This window comes from Crinia signifera, chromosome 5, assembly GCF_055691185.1.
Source record: "Crinia signifera chromosome 5, ASM5569118v1, whole genome shotgun sequence".
NCBI classification, from domain to species: Eukaryota; Metazoa; Chordata; class Amphibia; order Anura; family Myobatrachidae; genus Crinia; species Crinia signifera.
The window spans coordinates 264,748,940-264,766,895 of record NC_139221.1 but is presented as its reverse complement, the minus strand read 5'-3'; the positions used below and the strand labels follow the sequence as shown (position 1 = coordinate 264,766,895).

Below are 17,956 nucleotides of genomic sequence, written 5' to 3'. Positions count from 1 at the left end.
TGATCTGGGGCCCCCAGCGCTGAAAGACATGCAGTGAGAGTGAGGTAGTCTTCCATATCAGCATCCACCTTGAGTAGTACAGAGGCAGATGGAGCAATACGGACAGCACCATAAGGCCTCCGGCAACCGACAGTGAAAGTAGGCAGGTTATGAGGTAAAACCTGGATATCCTTATAAAGAGAGAAGGAGGGCATAGCTGCAGTCTGTAGATACCCTGCACAGATGTCAGGAAAAAGGTATCACCTGCAAGCCGTAGGTTTTTACACAGTGTCAGACAGCTACATTAAATACCGAACTGAGCTTTAGCGGAAACAAATATGTACAGTATTCTCAAAGCCAGAGTTGCTTCTATAGAAACAGTACAGTCAGTGCCTCATTGAAAATAACATTTAGTGTCTGAAGCAAAGTATGTAATATTGGCAAAGACAGAAAACAGCTTTGTGCCTGGCATAAAGAATTAAGACAGTTCTCCACAGAGGCACCTTTTATGAACTAATCACCTCAGCTCTTCTACAATTAGTGAGGATTGTATAAGGGAAGTCACATTAAAGTTTATCCAGCAGCAACTGATTTGTTCAGAGATATTTATTTTAACCTGTAAACAGATTGGCATACAGCTGAATTACTAAGAGTATAACTGACTTTTTTCCCCACCGGAAGTCTTACAAACGTGCACGCAACGGAAAAACTACAGACTAACTACACTGTCTAGGAAACTTAGGAAATGTTTTATCGGATCCGTACAAACCGTGACTATTTCTATAATCTTATTATTTATTCGCTTAGAGGACCTTTTTAAGAAAACTTGAATGCAAAAATTATTGCAGAAACACCGTACTGTGTTTAGGGACCATTAATTGTTCTACTATGAAAATTTTAGCAGTTTCATAAATGTGGTTACAGTAACTGAAAGCATTTAACGTGTGACTTTGTATCTGTACATATTCTCCTTACTGTGCATAGTGGGTTAACCCTTTTAATTCAGGTTATACTGGCATCAGAGGTAACCAATGAGAAGGTAGATTCATTCTAGTATAACAAAACCTGTGTTGTGTTGGAGTACAATTTCTTGCATTGTAACAGTGTTATAATATTTATGTTGTTATCTCTTAATATAAATATATTACCCTTCATAAAATAATCTATTGACAAAACAAGTGGTACATTATTGAAATTATACTTATCTAAGAAGTACATTACAAAACTTGGCGTCCACGAACAGGATCAAACCAGAAGACAGCAATTAAGGAAAGACAAAATGTCTGGAACAGAGCCCCAAACACCTGCTGTAACAAAAAGGAGAATTCTACCATCACCAGATGGAGTATCCACCAGAAGAAGGGGGAACACCATGGAAAACTCAGTTATCACAATGCCTTATTACTTTGGGGCCCCGTGGCTACCCATATACTCGGGATGTAACCATATCGCAGGTGCAACCACGTTTAGAGACTTTAAGGACAGAATGCAGTCCATGTTTAAGCTATGTCCCTTGAGTGATGCTCAACAAGTTGAAATCCTTATAGGACAGTTAAAAGGGCCCGCAAGGAGGGAGGTAAAGGTATGGACAGAAGAACAGAGAGCGACAGTACAGGGAATATTTAAGAAGTTAGCCGGAATTTTTGATGCACGGACCATAGCTGACCTGAAGGGACGACTTTATGCCAGGAAGCAGAAACCACAAGAGTCTCTTTGGGATTATGCATTGGCACTGCAAGAGGCCATGCAGGCTATCCGGGAGAGAGAGCCTGGAGAGAAGGAACAGGACAACGATATGCTAGTGAACCTATTTGTTGAAGGGGCACGTGGAGACACAGTATGTGCACAATTAAGAATGTGGAAGCGGCAACACCCAAAATGTTCATTCCCAGAATTTAAAGAGACCATGCTAAAAATTCTGGGACTTAATCAGAGTAATGATACAGAGGATGAAACATCAGATGGACAGTTGGAGGGTGAGGCCTGCAGGACAGTAAAGACACACCTAATGTCTGACTCCCTAGTACCCAGGGAACTAGCCACCCAACAGACGCAGGTACAGTCTGCTTATGATCTGATCGAGGCACTGAATGACAAGATCATGGAACTCACACAGAGGCTTACGAAAATGGGGCAGGATCTACAAGAGCTCAGGCAAGGGCAAGGAGGGGCCAGGTTACACCCTGGTTGTAAAATGAACTGTGTACAACCCTCAAGTAGCCAAGAAAGCAAAGGACCAGTCTATGAAGAAAGATCCAGGAATGGAGGTCCACCTGCAATTCTACAGAGCCAAGTTACAGTGTCTTGTGTACAAAATGCCAGTAATAAGCATGCCAGCAGAAGAAAAATTTCGGGTCAAGTCATATGGTTTAGTGTACAACATGGTTATGGCTTTATAAAAAGAACTGACACTAAAAAAAATGTATTTGTACATTATTCTGCCATACAAAACACCAATTACAAAAAGCACCTCCGGAGTCTGAGAAGCGGTGAAATGGTGGAATTTGAATTGGCGAATGGAAGGAAGGGCATCAAAGCCATTAATGTAACTGGTCCTAATGGTGCTCTTGTGCAAGGCAGCAAATATACAGCAAATCGCAGTCATTTTCTTCATCATCCACGACGTAGAGATCCTCCATGCAAATGTCAGCAGGAGTACCGGCATAGCAGAAATAAAGGAGAACCAACAGAAGTTCAGCATGCTGAGGAAAGACCACAAGGAGTTGGAAGTGCAATGGTTAGATGGAACACTGATACTCCAAAGTCTGACCGAAAGTGTCAGGACCCACCATATAACCAGCTGAGCCCAGGTAAACATGGACAGCAAGGAAACCATGTCCCAGAGCAGAGTGAAACTTTAGTAAGAGTGGAAAAAAATGATATGAAGGAACAGAGTGAAAAAGTTCAACAGAGCCTCCAGGGTGTAGTGAGGCAGCAATTTTCTCCAGGACCAATCGTTGAAAGCAAACGGAGAATGGAAGACACTGATTCTAATATGGCGAACTCCGGTCAAGCAGATTCGAGTACCACTGATCGGGAAAGAGACACTGAAAAGGTCATCCAAATGTCTAGAATGGAGAGATTAGGGCCACTTAATCCTCAGAGTGCAATTCCAGTTTTATCAGAATCTAAATCTATTGTCGATGAAGAGATCCCTAGAGTGGCTGAAGAGACTGAGATATGTTCTTATGAAGATAAGTATGGCCCAGATAGTGGGTACACTACAATAAGCGGAGAAGAGTTTGCCTTCATGGTGCAGCAGGCTATATGGAGGTCTAAGAAAAATAATAAAGGTGCACCACGTGTCCAGCATAGATCTCATGCTGTGGTATAGAATGTAATCTGTTATTTAATGTATGCATTTCTGTTTTGAGCAAATTATTAATTGTAATGTGAAAGTGTATTAGATGTTGTTTTAAAATTAATTGTAATTATTACATGTTGTGTGAGGACACGCAAGATTCTAGTGGAGAAGTATGTAATACCCTGCTCCTGCGATGTTTTACTGTATGTCTGACATGATGCTTTGTTACACACATGTCTGTTAATTTCTCAGGTAGACAATTCCCAGCAGCCTCTGCAACTGTTGCAGAGGTCAGGAGCTGGTCACATGATCAGGGTCAAAGGATGACAGTTTATAGTGGGCAGCAGTTGGGCAGGGCAGTCTGAGGTGATGATGAGACCAGTGAGAATAGGTGCAGCTGTGTAACCACCAATGGAGGCTGTGTGGGGCCACATCCCAGGAAGATGTGATCTGGGGCCCCCAGCGCTGAAAGACATGCAGTGAGAGTGAGGTAGTCTTCCATATCAGCATCCACCTTGAGTAGTACAGAGGCAGATGGAGCAATACGGACAGCACCATAAGGCCTCCGGCAACCGACAGTGAAAGTAGGCAGGTTATGAGGTAAAACCTGGATATCCTTATAAAGAGAGAAGGAGGGCATAGCTGCAGTCTGTAGATACCCTGCACAGATGTCAGGAAAAAGGTATCACCTGCAAGCCGTAGGTTTTTACACAGTGTCAGACAGCTACATTAAATACCGAACTGAGCTTTAGCGGAAACAAATATGTACAGTATTCTCAAAGCCAGAGTTGCTTCTATAGAAACAGTACAGTCAGTGCCTCATTGAAAATAACATTTAGTGTCTGAAGCAAAGTATGTAATATTGGCAAAGACAGAAAACAGCTTTGTGCCTGGCATAAAGAATTAAGACAGTTCTCCACAGAGGCACCTTTTATGAACTAATCACCTCAGCTCTTCTACAATTAGTGAGGATTGTATAAGGGAAGTCACATTAAAGTTTATCCAGCAGCAACTGATTTGTTCAGAGATATTTATTTTAACCTGTAAACAGATTGGCATACAGCTGAATTACTAAGAGTATAACTGACTTTTTTCCCCACCGGAAGTCTTACAAACGTGCACGCAACGGAAAAACTACAGACTAACTACACTGTCTAGGAAACTTAGGAAATGTTTTATCGGATCCGTACAAACCGTGACTATTTCTATAATCTTATTATTTATTCGCTTAGAGGACCTTTTTAAGAAAACTTGAATGCAAAAATTATTGCAGAAACACCGTACTGTGTTTAGGGACCATTAATTGTTCTACTATGAAAATTTTAGCAGTTTCATAAATGTGGTTACAGTAACTGAAAGCATTTAACGTGTGACTTTGTATCTGTACATATTCTCCTTACTGTGCATAGTGGGTTAACCCTTTTAATTCAGGTTATACTGGCATCAGAGGTAACCAATGAGAAGGTAGATTCATTCTAGTATAACAAAACCTGTGTTGTGTTGGAGTACAATTTCTTGCATTGTAACAGTGTTATAATATTTATGTTGTTATCTCTTAATATAAATATATTACCCTTCATAAAATAATCTATTGACAAAACAAGTGGTACATTATTGAAATTATACTTATCTAAGAAGTACATTACACATGTCTAAAAAATCGCACCCTATTACATTTCGCCCCAGGTGTACGAGGTATTAGAGAAGACAGGTCACAGGGAGCCAGGTGAGGATGTGCTCGGGTGTCCTGCTGTTATACGGTCCACACTAGATCCCTAGGAGCATATGATGTTAGCTTGGCAGTGACTCGTATAGTAGTCACATAGCATTTTTAAATCCACCCATACTTGCCTACCTTCCTGGCATGACTGTGAGGCTCTTGAAAATTGGGTCCCCCGGAAGGGAAGGCAAGCCTCCCGCATGCCCTTGGCATAAGATCTCTCCAGTATTCTGCAAGCAGATGACCCTGGCACAGACTGCACTTTGCCGTGTTCATCTGGGGGCCATTGTGTTTTGTATTTGTGTTCTATGGTGGACAGGGTGATTATTTATTTTTCACCTGAGAGCTAATGTGATATTTTTATTCATGTGGAGGCCAATGTATTTTATGATAGTTTTCTGTGGGGGCCCATGTGATTGCTTTTTTTTTTTCACATTGGTTTGATTTTTTTCCTGCGAGGGACAAAGGCCCTTATTTTGGTTCACTCGCAAAGGCAAATTCCTTCTCAAATGGACAAAACCATGTGCACTGCAGGGGGGGCAGATGTAACATGTGCAGAGAGAATTAGATTTGGGTGAGTTATTTTGTTTCTGTGCAGGGAAAATACTGACTGCTTTATTTTTACACTGCAAAATATATCTCACTTTGAAGTAAAACCCCACCCAAATCTAACTCTCTCTGCACAAGTAACATCTACCCCACCTGCAGTGCACATGGTTTTTGTCCATTTGAGAAGGAATGTGCCTTTGCGAGTGAACCAGAATAACCCCCAATATGTGAGTGAACCCCCAATATGTGAGTGTGTTCTTTGCCTGTGGGGGACTAATGGTGTGCCTTGGCAATGTTATCATCTTGTTTGGTGTGCCACAAGTTTGAAACCACTGATCTAGTGCCTTCTAGAAGATAATTCTTCTAGAATCTGCTTGGATGCTATGGACCAACATCTCCTCTTTTATACAGTTAATTAATGGTTGTTGGTTGATGTTTGTCGACCTCAGCTTCCAGATGGCCCTATGGCTGCGTAGAGGCCTTCCATAAAGCTAATAAGGATTATTTTCCTTAATTAGCAAAAATTCTGCTTCCTAACTTAGCCAAAAAAATGCAAGTGAGCTTCGTCAAGAAATTGCAGCCATAACGCCCCAAATAACCTGCCAAAGTGATGCAATACTTCATATATCGGCTACAAAGGTGTATCATGAAGGAAGGCCGCCATCTGGACAATAGAACATTCTAAACCAATTGAAAATAAACTGCATTCCATGAATTTTTCAATTATGTCCGTAAATTTTGAATGGTATTTATCATGCCTTTTTTTTTTGTTAACTTTTATAATCTGGGAGATTGTATTGCCTCGCTCGGTTTACGGATAACTATAGGTTTATACCACAGTCAGTACATGGAATGTGGGTATGCTGCCATCTATAGACTCTTTGCAGTTTTACTTTAAAGCACTGACAGCAGTTTTTAAACTATGAAAAGCAACAAGCGCACTTCTATGGAGGAATAAGGATCAGCCTGATTGGTAGAGAAACTTAGCTCCGGGCCATAAGGACAATTCATGAGCCAATGATTGAGGCAGCCCAATTACTGGAGGATTCCAAGGCTAGACACACCTTTATAGAACGCCAATCAAATAATCAGAAAAGAGACTGTATAAATGAATATTTGCTGTTTGCCATTTATTAAATATCTTTCTTAGAAGCAAATATATACGAAGAGTAATGCCCATAGCTTATGCTATAGACAACATCCTGAGTGTTGTGTCCTATCCCATGATTATAGGGAACAGCAGTATAAAAAAGGTCTGCACTAGAGGTACGAAAGCCATTCCTCCCCATCTGTTGCTGATCTGTTACTAGCTAGGCTATCATTAATCTGATCTTCACTGGCATGAAGAAACGTAAAGCCCCGTACACACGGGACAATGCTGGCCTCCTTGCTGAGCGATGGGCTTAAGCACTATCGCGCGCCACTAGCAATGCACCCCGCGAGGCTGTGTGCTGAGCAATCGTGCTGAGAGGGGTTTCGCCTATTGTTTATAGGCAAAACCCAGCGATCTAGCATGAAAGACAAGAAAGCGGAACCGCACATCTGCCATCGCTGCAGGGCATACACACGGAGCAATCGTGCGCTATTTCTAGTCAGATCGCTTAGAAATGGGGCTGAAATCGCCCCGTGTGTTTGCCCCTTAAGCCTCCTATTGCTGTTACAGATCCATAGCAAATACTTCATATGTACGACTTTACACAAATATTGTTCATGACTTAAAAAAAACAAATAAACATCACTATAAAAAGCTGCATCTTATACATTAAGCAAAACATAAAGTTCATAAATAAGTATCCCAAGATGAAAGTATCCTTCAGCATACTGTACAAGTCCATTTAGACAGCAGGAACCCCCAGGAGGAGATAACGAGTTGCCATGATACTTTGTCAGAGATTACACGATTGAGGCTCCTTGGGTAGGATTCCTAATCATGTCCTTGACTCTTCCCATGCGTTGCTCGGAGCAGTAATTAGACCTAGAATACCTGAATTAAAACCCGATCCTGCTGCGGTCATACTACTTCATCCGAATCCAGACCGTGCTCTTCATACAAACAGTTCAAAATGTGTAGTTGCTTTTCCATTGCTGGCAGGTAAATGCTGAGGTCTCTTATCATGGCCTTGAAGAAAGACTCCTCCTTCTCGTCCCCTTCATTGATGGTCAGGGCAGTCACAAAGCCTTGGTATGTAGGAGCCGCCCTTAAGGCTAACTGTAAGAAGGTAGAATTATTATTATTTTTACGATCAATGATATTCAAGGTAGCAAATGCCCCATACAACCTCTACAAAAGGAATCAATTAGCATTACTTCAGCTCATGGCTAGTAAACAGGGTTCAGTGCTGATAGTCCACAGTACGGCGAGCAAGCGGAGCCATATCACACACATTTTCTTCATTGGGCTTCTGTTGCCTGCAGTGTTCAGCAGCACTTATGCTGGGTTTAATACAGTGGAGTTAATGGGAAATAAAAGAACCTACAGAAGGCCAGGGGTGTGCACTGGAATATTACAGGTACAGATGCAACCAGTCTCATCTAGCCCTTTAAAAGGATTAAGGGCAGGATGGATTAATATACATCGCCACCCCTTGCCACCTGGCCGCGGCTATGCTAGCACATATGTATTAACATATGTGGCTAGCATCGCGGTGCAGTGACAGAGGACCCCCACGATACCTGTGATGTGGTGTGTGGGGGGTCTCCGTCACCTCACTGAGCGCCTCCTCCTCCCCTGAAGCCGGGACAGCTAAGCATTCCCCGGCACCTCCTCCTCCCCCCTGCAGCCGGAAGGACGTCCTGCTGCTTTGCTAGGGGAAGGAGGGGTTTGCCTTTCCGGGTCCAGGAGGACCTGCAGGAAGGTAAGCCCGGGGGAGGAGGAGAGGGGGGTCGGGGAAGGCGGCGGGTTTGCGTCGGACAGAGATAGAAGCCCATAGGCTTCTATAATGACGCGGCAGCCAGTTAATGGTACATTAGAAAAATGCAGTAAAACCCCCCAAAACAGGGGTTTTACCGCATTTTTAGCCTTTTACATCCCGCCCTAAGTAAGTAATGGGATTACTATGCTAATCCCCTACTGTATTGTTCTATGTATTGTATTGCAACTGAGAATAGGCCTTGGCTCAGCATGCTCACCATGGCTACCAAAGATAGCTAGATGAGGTTGGCTCCATCTGTAGATGCAGGGCATGGAACTTGCTGAAGAAATAGAAGGGAATGCTGAAAATCCTATCAACCACAGTGTACTTCATGCCTTCAAAGTGATTTCGCTATTGTTATTCTATTATTTATAAATATTATTGTCACAAGATTATATATAAGGAACAACACCGTACTGCGTAAAAAAAAGAAAACTAGAAAGGGATTAAAAAAAACAAATACAGAAAATGAAGAGGAGTAATGGGGACTACACATGGGGAGATTCAGCAATGTAGATCGCTCAGGACACAGGGCTGCACACCAAAGTGTCAGTGCCGTGTGCTGAGCAATCTGTCTTCTCCGGTGAGCACACTGGCCCTGACCAGATCACCGGGTGATAGCGCTGCTATGGCCCCTACACACAGAGCGATGAAGGGGTTTTTTCTAAGCAATCTAGTGAGGTCGCTTAGAAAATGCCCTGAAATCACCCCGTTTGTAGGCCCCATAAAACTAAATTCATATAGCAGAAAGGATCTAAATTGATGAAACTCAGACTGCAGACAGTATCTAACACGACATATATAGAGTGAGACTTAGTTGCAATCTTCGTTAGTGTACATGTGCATCTTATCACCATGCGTGTGTTGTTCAGCCATATGCGGGATACTGAGGGGTGCATATGCTTGCAACCGCGTTACATATGCACTGAATGGGGAACCCACGGGAGCCAGTGTATACAGCCTGGTGTCCCATAGTGTTGACAATTTATCTGGACACATCTGTATAAGAATGACTTAAACTTTTAAAACCGGTTTATAAGATTGACCTTACCTGGCCCTGCACCTTCATTTTACAGAGATAAAGAAGGCTTCATGACGAGAAATATTGGATGAATACATTTGCCAAAAAGATACAATAAAATAAAACAAAGGATTTTCCCTATTTGTGTTTGATTCACATTTCGTATGCTCTAATCCTCTTGGGTAGTTACTATATATACTATGAGGCCAACTGTACTGTGCTTCCATGTACTGTGGTTCTGGAAATGATAAGAGGTGATGTTGCCCATAATAACCAATCACATTCGGTCTACCATTTCTCTATTGCATCCTAGAAAATGATAGACAGAATCTGATTGGTTGCCATCATCTCTTATTTTTAGAGCCTTAGTAAATTTACCCCTGGGCCTTCAGCCATGCATCAGTCAAATCTGACCATGGTATGTGAAGGGTGTTGCACGCAGCAGGCGTGCGGCGGGTAGGACGGGGCGGCGCTCCCGTCCAGCCGCCTGTTCTTCCGGGGCTGGCGTCAGGTTGCCAGGCAACCAGAGACGCTGGAGAACAGAGCAGCTTCCGTCCTCCGCCCTCTCATCTCCCGGCAACCAGGGACGCCGGAAGGCGGCCGGGGAACTGCCCCCTCACGGCGGCACCGTTGCCTAGCAACGGCTGACGCCGTAAGGCTAATTAATAGCACAGCCTCTATAAGGCCAAATAGCAGGCGGACCACAGGTGTCCGAGGGGCTGATAATTAAGGCAGGGCTGGGCTTCAGCTGGGATTGGCCACAGCATTCCTTTTAAGGGAGCCAGCCCAGTATCCCCTGCCGGTGATAGCTTCTGCTGACTCTATCCACCTGCCTGAGCTCATTCCTGTGCTCCCTGTGGTTCTTCCCAGTGGAACGCTGTTCCCTCAGTTCTCCTGGTTCCAGTATCAGCATTGTTTTAATGGCGCCCCTAGGAATAAAAGGCAATGATTCTGGTTGGCTCGGTTAGCTGTAAAGATCGCAGATTGCCGAACACCCGAGACGCCGTCCGTCCGAACGCCCACCTCCCCGCCACTGATTCCCCTCATTAACATGCAAGGGGATGTGTAACAAAAACATATCCCCTTGCATGCCTCCGCTGCAGGAGAAATCAGTCGATGATCGCCGACCATCAAATGATTTCTCCTGGCTTCACAAAGAAAAGTCAGTGAGTCATCAGCCCACCCGCGTACCCAGGGGAATGCCCAGCGTTTTATAGGGGACGCCCATAAAATGCTGGGTGTTCCCATAGGCAAATCCCACCACCGACCTGATGTATGCGAATGACTCGGCGACCATGCAGGTTCGCAAAAGAGACCTGCACATGTGCATTCGCAGTCCCAAAAACATTGGGATGGGGCTGAACTCACAGTATTGCGAGCAAACCAGAATGACCCCCAAAAGTTTTTCTTTTTTTTTTAATACATTTGGAAACAAATAATAAATTAAGTAAATGATGACTACCTGTTACCCTTACGGTAAGTTATGTGGCGGTGCACAGTGGTGCTTCTGGTTGGCTACATGTTCTATGACTTGTAGCCACCAGCACTAGTCTTGACTATCACTTTGAAAATAAATAATTTGACTTGGTCTTAGTTCACCAACCCAAGGCACCCCTGTGAGAGCCCCGCAGCACCCCAGGGTGCCTAGGCACACAGTTAAGGAAGCACTGATCTAGTGGTATCCGGCTTACTGCACCTTAATGCTCCAACAAGGTTGGTATAGAGGCAGAGAGGTCGGGGAAGGTACTGTACCAGGTTTCCAGGGCCCATTGCAGATTTAAGAGAAATGGTTGAGGGGGATTAAGATGAAGAAAAATGCTTTTGCTGGCTCATTTTTCTATAATATAGACACACTTTTCCATAGTTCAACTTTACGTTTCTAATGCCACCTTTAGACATTACCCGCGACTTGGGCTTTGCTTTTTTGCAGTTGTTTAGAACACTGGACCAGGGTTATTCCCAGATAGACCCTTGTCACACTGAACCCATATCAGCCCTGCAAAACAGTGTAGTCAACAAAAGTGGACGTGAGACTGCCAAGTCATGAGTCAGTGCTCCTGATCCGCCAATCGACTCCATTTAAGCATGACCCGGGTAGAAAAACCCAGGTCCACTCTTTCAGACAGCAGGCAACCCGTGTCAGACCTGGGAATAAAACTGGTAGCAACCAGGGTTGAAGCTCTGGCAATTTGGACCTGGGTAGACCCTTGTGAACAAGGTTGTTCTGGCTTCGCTCGGAAAATTCCCAGATCCATTTCTCTGTCTGAAAGAGGTTTCACGGTGCACAGTAAATGGCAATAATGAGATATTAGAACAAATGTACCCAATACTTTTATGTGTGAAACAGAAGGTTTAACTGTGGGTGAGGGACTTCATCTGTAAGCTGGCATGTTTCTGTCTAATAACAGTCCCCCCCCACCCCCTCTAGTGAGCCATGTCCATGGTGGGCTGAACAGGCCTTATTTAATGGTTGTCATGACCCTCTGCATGCACTCAGATGCAAACACACACATCAGCCATATCATAAGCCCCTGCTATGGTCCACTCCCAGTGGGCCTCAGGCTGACATAGTAAGTACCCACACATGCAATGTTTGCAATCTCAACCCTGGAGCATATTTAAAATGCTCAGAGGATAAAGCATTAAAAGTTATTCTTATGCTACTTGTTCACATTGATCCCATAAATAAAAGTTGAGTGTAGTTGATCATGCGGTTTACAAACTTGCTGTAAGGAAATCCAATGCTATGCTGCCCTCTACTGGCTTAGAAAAGTATAACTGTGCATATAAGGTAAAAAAAAAAAATTAGCTTTTGTTATGCAGAACTGTAGTATATAATCCACTGATGTCACATATAATTAATTTTAAATGGCCGCATAAAATCTAAGTATATATATTTATTGCTAACACTCAAACAGTAATGCTGGGTACACAGAGCATGTGTACACAGCCCGACGTTGCCACCTGTAGGACCTGACATGCAGCAAGTGCCAATATCGGGTCCACCAGTGTTGAGCCATGTGAGCTTCTCCATTCTGCTGTCATTGCTAGTGACCTGCAGGAGTGCGCACATCATGGGTACACATTAGATTTTTTGCTACGATCTCTGGGATCGGGTGACCTATACTTTATTGTGTACCCAGCTTAAAGCTGGCCATACATTAGTACAACCTGGATACGATGCAGATCGTATGCAGGTCATATGATTGATCAAACGAGTGAGCCAATGTGCTATAGAACACATACAATCTGCTTAAGACCACAAGCCATCCTGAATGATCATACATGCGGCACATAGGATTAGTTGAGTGACCTCTTGATTAGCGGGACTGCACATCGCACCAAAAAACCTAACGATGTGCACACATTAGACCGCACGACCCATCGAAATCATGCGTTCGGACCAGATATCATTTTGATGTATGGCCAGCTTAAGACAAATGATTTATATAAAAAGAAAGCTGAACATATTAAGATTTATCTGAGTAAGCGACATGAAAAGTCTTAAGTGAAACAGATATAGATTTCATAAACATATGGTTAAAACAAGACAATAATCTGTATTCAGCTGGTAAAACTCAGTCTTAAATTGTCGCCCACTTTGACAATACATTTTTGTTTCTGTCCATACACAGTGAGGGATGACACACGTTGAACTTCCACCTCCGATCATGGAATGGTATGTTGTTTTTAAAAGTTTTTTTTTTTTAATTCAAGTTAAACTTATGAGAATTTAAGTTTCATCACTATAAGCGAGTTTTGAAATTTTTCATAGCAAAAAATCCACCATTTCATAATTACACACACACAGACCTGCTTACATAAATACAGTCAGGCTTACCGCAAATACACCTCGTACCACCCAGCCATGGTACTGTCGCAGTGTTTTACCATATGCATTACCTGAAAATAAAGGCAGTAAATAAACGGTTTAAAATAGTTTTTAAAAAGCGGAAGTGTAAAACACATACACGTATTCAGCAACTGTGGCAGCAGACGTAAAGTACAAATGGCTGGTACTGTGGGACTGTGCCATTTGGATCCTGTTTCATAGGAATGACAACAGTTGCAGACATCATGAGATTGACAGTCTGGGGGCAGGGATGGTATTATGATGGCAGCTGTTTCACAAAACGGCGGCATATTGCAGGAGTGTCAAGGACAGGGTCTCTGTCACGATGGTGGGTTCCTGGCCTCTTGGATGAAGTTGTGGTGGCCGACTGAGTGACAAAAGAGGACCTTGGACATAGCACTGGATCACACATACATACAGGAGGAGTCTACTTATACCAGATGGGGGCCTAAATCATGTTTGTAAGCAATGCTGATGTTCATGCAACTGAGCGATCATCGGTAGACTGTGCATGTGTTGCAATGACAATGTCAGGCACCAAGCTATCTTTGTGATTCGGTGCGCAGTGAGACTTTAAATGCAGGGTGATTGACAGGAAGGGTCTGTAATGTAATGGGGATATTTGGGGGATGTAATGGCATGACAAATCTGACAATATATAGCAACTGGACACACGAGCATCTAATCTTATCAGAACTTCCCAAACAGAACACTAGAATTTTCCTTATTTTAAGGCTTATCATGGAGTTGGGCGGATTGTACAGTACAGTAACCTACTTGTGTTGCATTACGGGACAAACACAAATATAGGATTCATTGGGCTCTTGCTGTGACTTTTCCGGTTTTGTCATTAAAAAATAAATGCATAAATTATTCATATTTTTATTATCAGTCATATTTATTACTAATAATGGGAAGGGAAAAGGGAACAACTGGCCCTTTTTACCCTGGGTACCACAGTAACCGCACAACTATAAAATCAAAACATTTCATGGGATTCTCCCAAAGACGACCTCATTTACCTAAAGCAGTTTGGATGTTGTCTTCACCGTTTTTCACTTCAGTAAGAAACTGAAAAAGGAAATTTAGTCCCCTGTGATAAAAAAATAAAATAATAATAATAATAATATGAGAGAGAGAGAGAGAGAGAGAGAGAGAGAGAGAGAGAGAGAGAGAGAGAATATGAAGAAGTCTATTTGTAGGACAAAACAACACATGAACCTGCAATAGACTGCAGAGGAGGCAAATCTATGACCTGTGCATCCACACCCTGACTACTTAGACATATGTGTATCATACAAAGAGTGTGCACGGATACAAGCTTTATATGCCAAACAATGACCTTCATTCAGCATGAACGTGGTAGGCTGTGGGGGGCGCTAACACAGGACAAAAAGTCATCCGCACACCGGGTCCCTCCACACGATGCACAGACAAGATTTTACAAGCACTTCACTATACAGCAAAGTGCTCGCAACTCACCATCTATGCCGTGGACTGCCACACGCACACTGCCGCTTATTCAGACTGTATAATCTGTGGGGCTACTTCAATTAGCCCCAATGAGTATAATACTACTAAATGAGAAATATACTACATTTGACAAATACAGATTTCATGTAACAGGCAATCCGACTAACCCAAAAACCCTTACCGTTTTAGCCACAGGAGAGCCTCAGTGGCAGAGTTTCTAACTTTCTCCATATTGGCATTAACTTCATGGAGAACAATCTTCTGAAGAGTTGTGAACTCCTCCTTATTGGTGATGTATTTCTGGTTTATTTTCTGAAAACATAAAAAAAAAAAAAAAAAAAACATTAAAAAAAATATAATATGATTATATTATAACAATTAATGCCATGTGCAGCATGTTTGAAACAAATGATCACTGATTTAACAATGTATAGGTAAAAACATAAAACAGGATTAAAAACATATAAAGCAAAAAGTAGTATTAAAGTTTAAGAGCTAGACATATGTAACATTGTGCCAGTACGGTTTTGTGAGGTTATGTCCCATATATCTCCAGTTTTATGGAACGTCAGTGGAACTGTGAGAAACATCATCACCCATTGTGGGGATTACAAAGGTTTCATATTGTGCTGGCAGCAGCTGGGTGGTACTGGCCGTTTCTGACAACTACAGGCTGAATGCACTAGTGCTCATTGAATCTTAGCTAGAAGCAAAAATGTGCACATTTACGGGCTTGTTTCGTGGTTAGATGGTGGCTGTTTAACCTCTTTCTCTGTACAAAAGGGATGCTCTATTACAGTTGAGAAAATGGTGCATTTTCAGGAGTCATCCCAAACTTTCAAAAATGTGTTTTTAGCATCACACTGCATGTAATGCAGTTAAACGTATTAAATGCACAAATCCCATGTACTAAAGATGTGCAATGGATACCACCAGTTGTCACAAGGAGGGTGGTTGTAGGTAAGTCCGTAATATATTTTACTGTTTCCACAGTAAACTTTTTAAGCAAAGTAAATATAAGATACAGTTCCCAAAATGAATGAGAGGATGCGCAAATCAAATAAATGAGAGCATCTGAAAAAATGCCACAAAAAGAAATGAAGATATCTGCACTCTAACGCCCTTATTCTGTTTCACTCGCAAAGCCAAATTTCTTCTCAAATGGAAAAAAACACGTGCACTGCAGGTGGGGCAGATGTAAAATGTGCAGAGAGAATTAGATTTGGGTGGGGTTTAACTTCAAAGTGAGATCTCTATTGCATTGTAAAAATAAAGCAGTCAGTATTTTCCCTGCACAGAAACAAAATAACTCACCCAAATCTAAATCTCTCTGCACATGTTACATCTGCCCCACCTGCAGTGCACATGGTTTCGTCCATTTGATAAGGAATTTGCCTTTTCGAGTGAACCAGAATAAGGGCCTAAATGAGAAATAGTGCAGTGCAGAACTCTCTAACCTGTGGGGACCGCCCCACTAACCTCACCCACGCTATGTTTTTGGCATAGTTACTGGTGAACACCAAGGCCTTTAATTTAATAAGATTGTGATCTACCTGATGTTACAAATGCCAAAAACTACATTCTTTTTCAATAAAACTGTCCAGCATTTGCATAGGGTGTGAACATATAGATTATTCACATAAGATCATAACTTACCTTTATGTTCCCAACAAAATCCATTTTTACAGGTGCAAATACTGTTGACCCCAGCTTGTCTACAGGAAAACAAACAAGACGTTACCGATGCTCTTCCAGCATATGCTCTCAACTCATTCAACAACTCTCAACCTCAAACAATCTAATCACTAATGATTTACCTGCTACCTGACACAGAATTTTTTTTTCCATTTTAATTAAGTAGTAAGAACACTAAATAAATGTGTGTTAAATGTTTGTGCGACATAAAGGAGCATATAAGATTTGGATTTGGTTGTACTATTTGGTTGCATTATTTAGCGGACAACATGTTTTGTAAGTGTGAGCAGGGCAGACACTATCCATTAGGCAGCTGCCCAGGGCGCCAGGATCTGTGGGGCTGCCCCGAGTCTGCCAATCATAAAATTGATGAGGTCTATGAGGAAGACATCCTTTTTGTACTTAATAGAGATGGTGACTGTGGATCTTCTAAAATGCCAATGCCACACTTTCACTTGAGGGTCTGGAAAGTGTTTGGTATCAGTGTAGAGTAGGTGGTGAGGGTGGTGGGAAGTCTGTAGTTTGAAGCTTTGCCTAGGTTGCTAAGAAGCCTTACGGTGCCCATACACATATGCGATTGGATGCGATACAACATTGTAATGCAGTACGGACGGTGTAATGGTTAGCATTACTGCCACACAGCACTGAGGTCATGGGTTCAATTCCCACCATGGCCCTAATTGTGCAGAGTTTGTATATTCTCCCCGTACTTGCGTGGGTTTCCTCCGGGTACTCCGGTTTCCTCCCACAATCCAAAAATATATTGGTAGGTTAATTGGATCCCAACAAATGCCAGGCCCAACTGGATATATATTAAAATGTAAATAAACTACACATACCAAGAATAGGCACTACAGCATAGCAGGAATCCAGGAAAAATTCTGTTGGTATTCCCTCTTCACCTTCATATACAATATCGCTGAATCTGAATAAATCATGGAACACAAATTGAAAATAATGACCATTACCGTGACATTAAAATTAGCAGGACAGTAAAGGTTCAGACACAGGTGTAAGCAAGCTCACACCTGTGTCTGGACCTTTAATACAGACCACCCGGAGGTGGGCGACACACAGGCTTCCAGAGAATGGTGTCAGCACATGTGCTGAAACCCCAGATTTAATAAGCAGCACTATTTCTCTAACTTTTAGGGCAGCACAGACAGTGTAATGGTTAGCATTACTGCCTCACAGCACTGAGGTCATGGGTTGCATTCCCACCATGGCCTAACTGTGCAGAGTTTGTATATTCTCCCTGTGATTGCATGGGTGGTGCTTGAGGACTCAGGTTGGGTTCCACATGAAACCCCTGTTTCCCTAAATAAGGTAGAGTTAATAGCCCCACATGACACCACTGTTTCCCTACCTGGAAATAATAAAGATTCAATAGCTCCTGAAACCTTTGATGCCCTACTTGGAAATAAAAAGTAGTTAATCGGAAACCACTAAA

At 42.5% G+C, this 17,956-nt stretch overlaps 1 protein-coding gene across 1 annotated transcript in view; it reads right to left on the bottom strand.

Moving 5' to 3' along the window:
* Positions 1-6,657: 6,657 nt before the first annotated feature.
* Positions 6,658-17,956, bottom strand: part of PLEKHA8 (pleckstrin homology domain containing A8) — a 49,881-nt gene continuing 38,582 nt past the window's right edge. Inside the window, exons 9-14 of the mRNA XM_083188961.1 lie at positions 17,346-17,431; positions 16,468-16,526; positions 14,993-15,123; positions 14,361-14,431; positions 13,327-13,388; positions 6,658-7,761 (exon numbers count right to left, since the gene is read on the bottom strand). Of these exons, the coding sequence (XP_083045087.1) occupies positions 7,564-7,761; positions 13,327-13,388; positions 14,361-14,431; positions 14,993-15,123; positions 16,468-16,526; positions 17,346-17,431 (607 nt within the window). The 3' untranslated portion in view covers positions 6,658-7,563. The remainder of the gene's footprint in view (positions 7,762-13,326; positions 13,389-14,360; positions 14,432-14,992; positions 15,124-16,467; positions 16,527-17,345; positions 17,432-17,956) is intronic.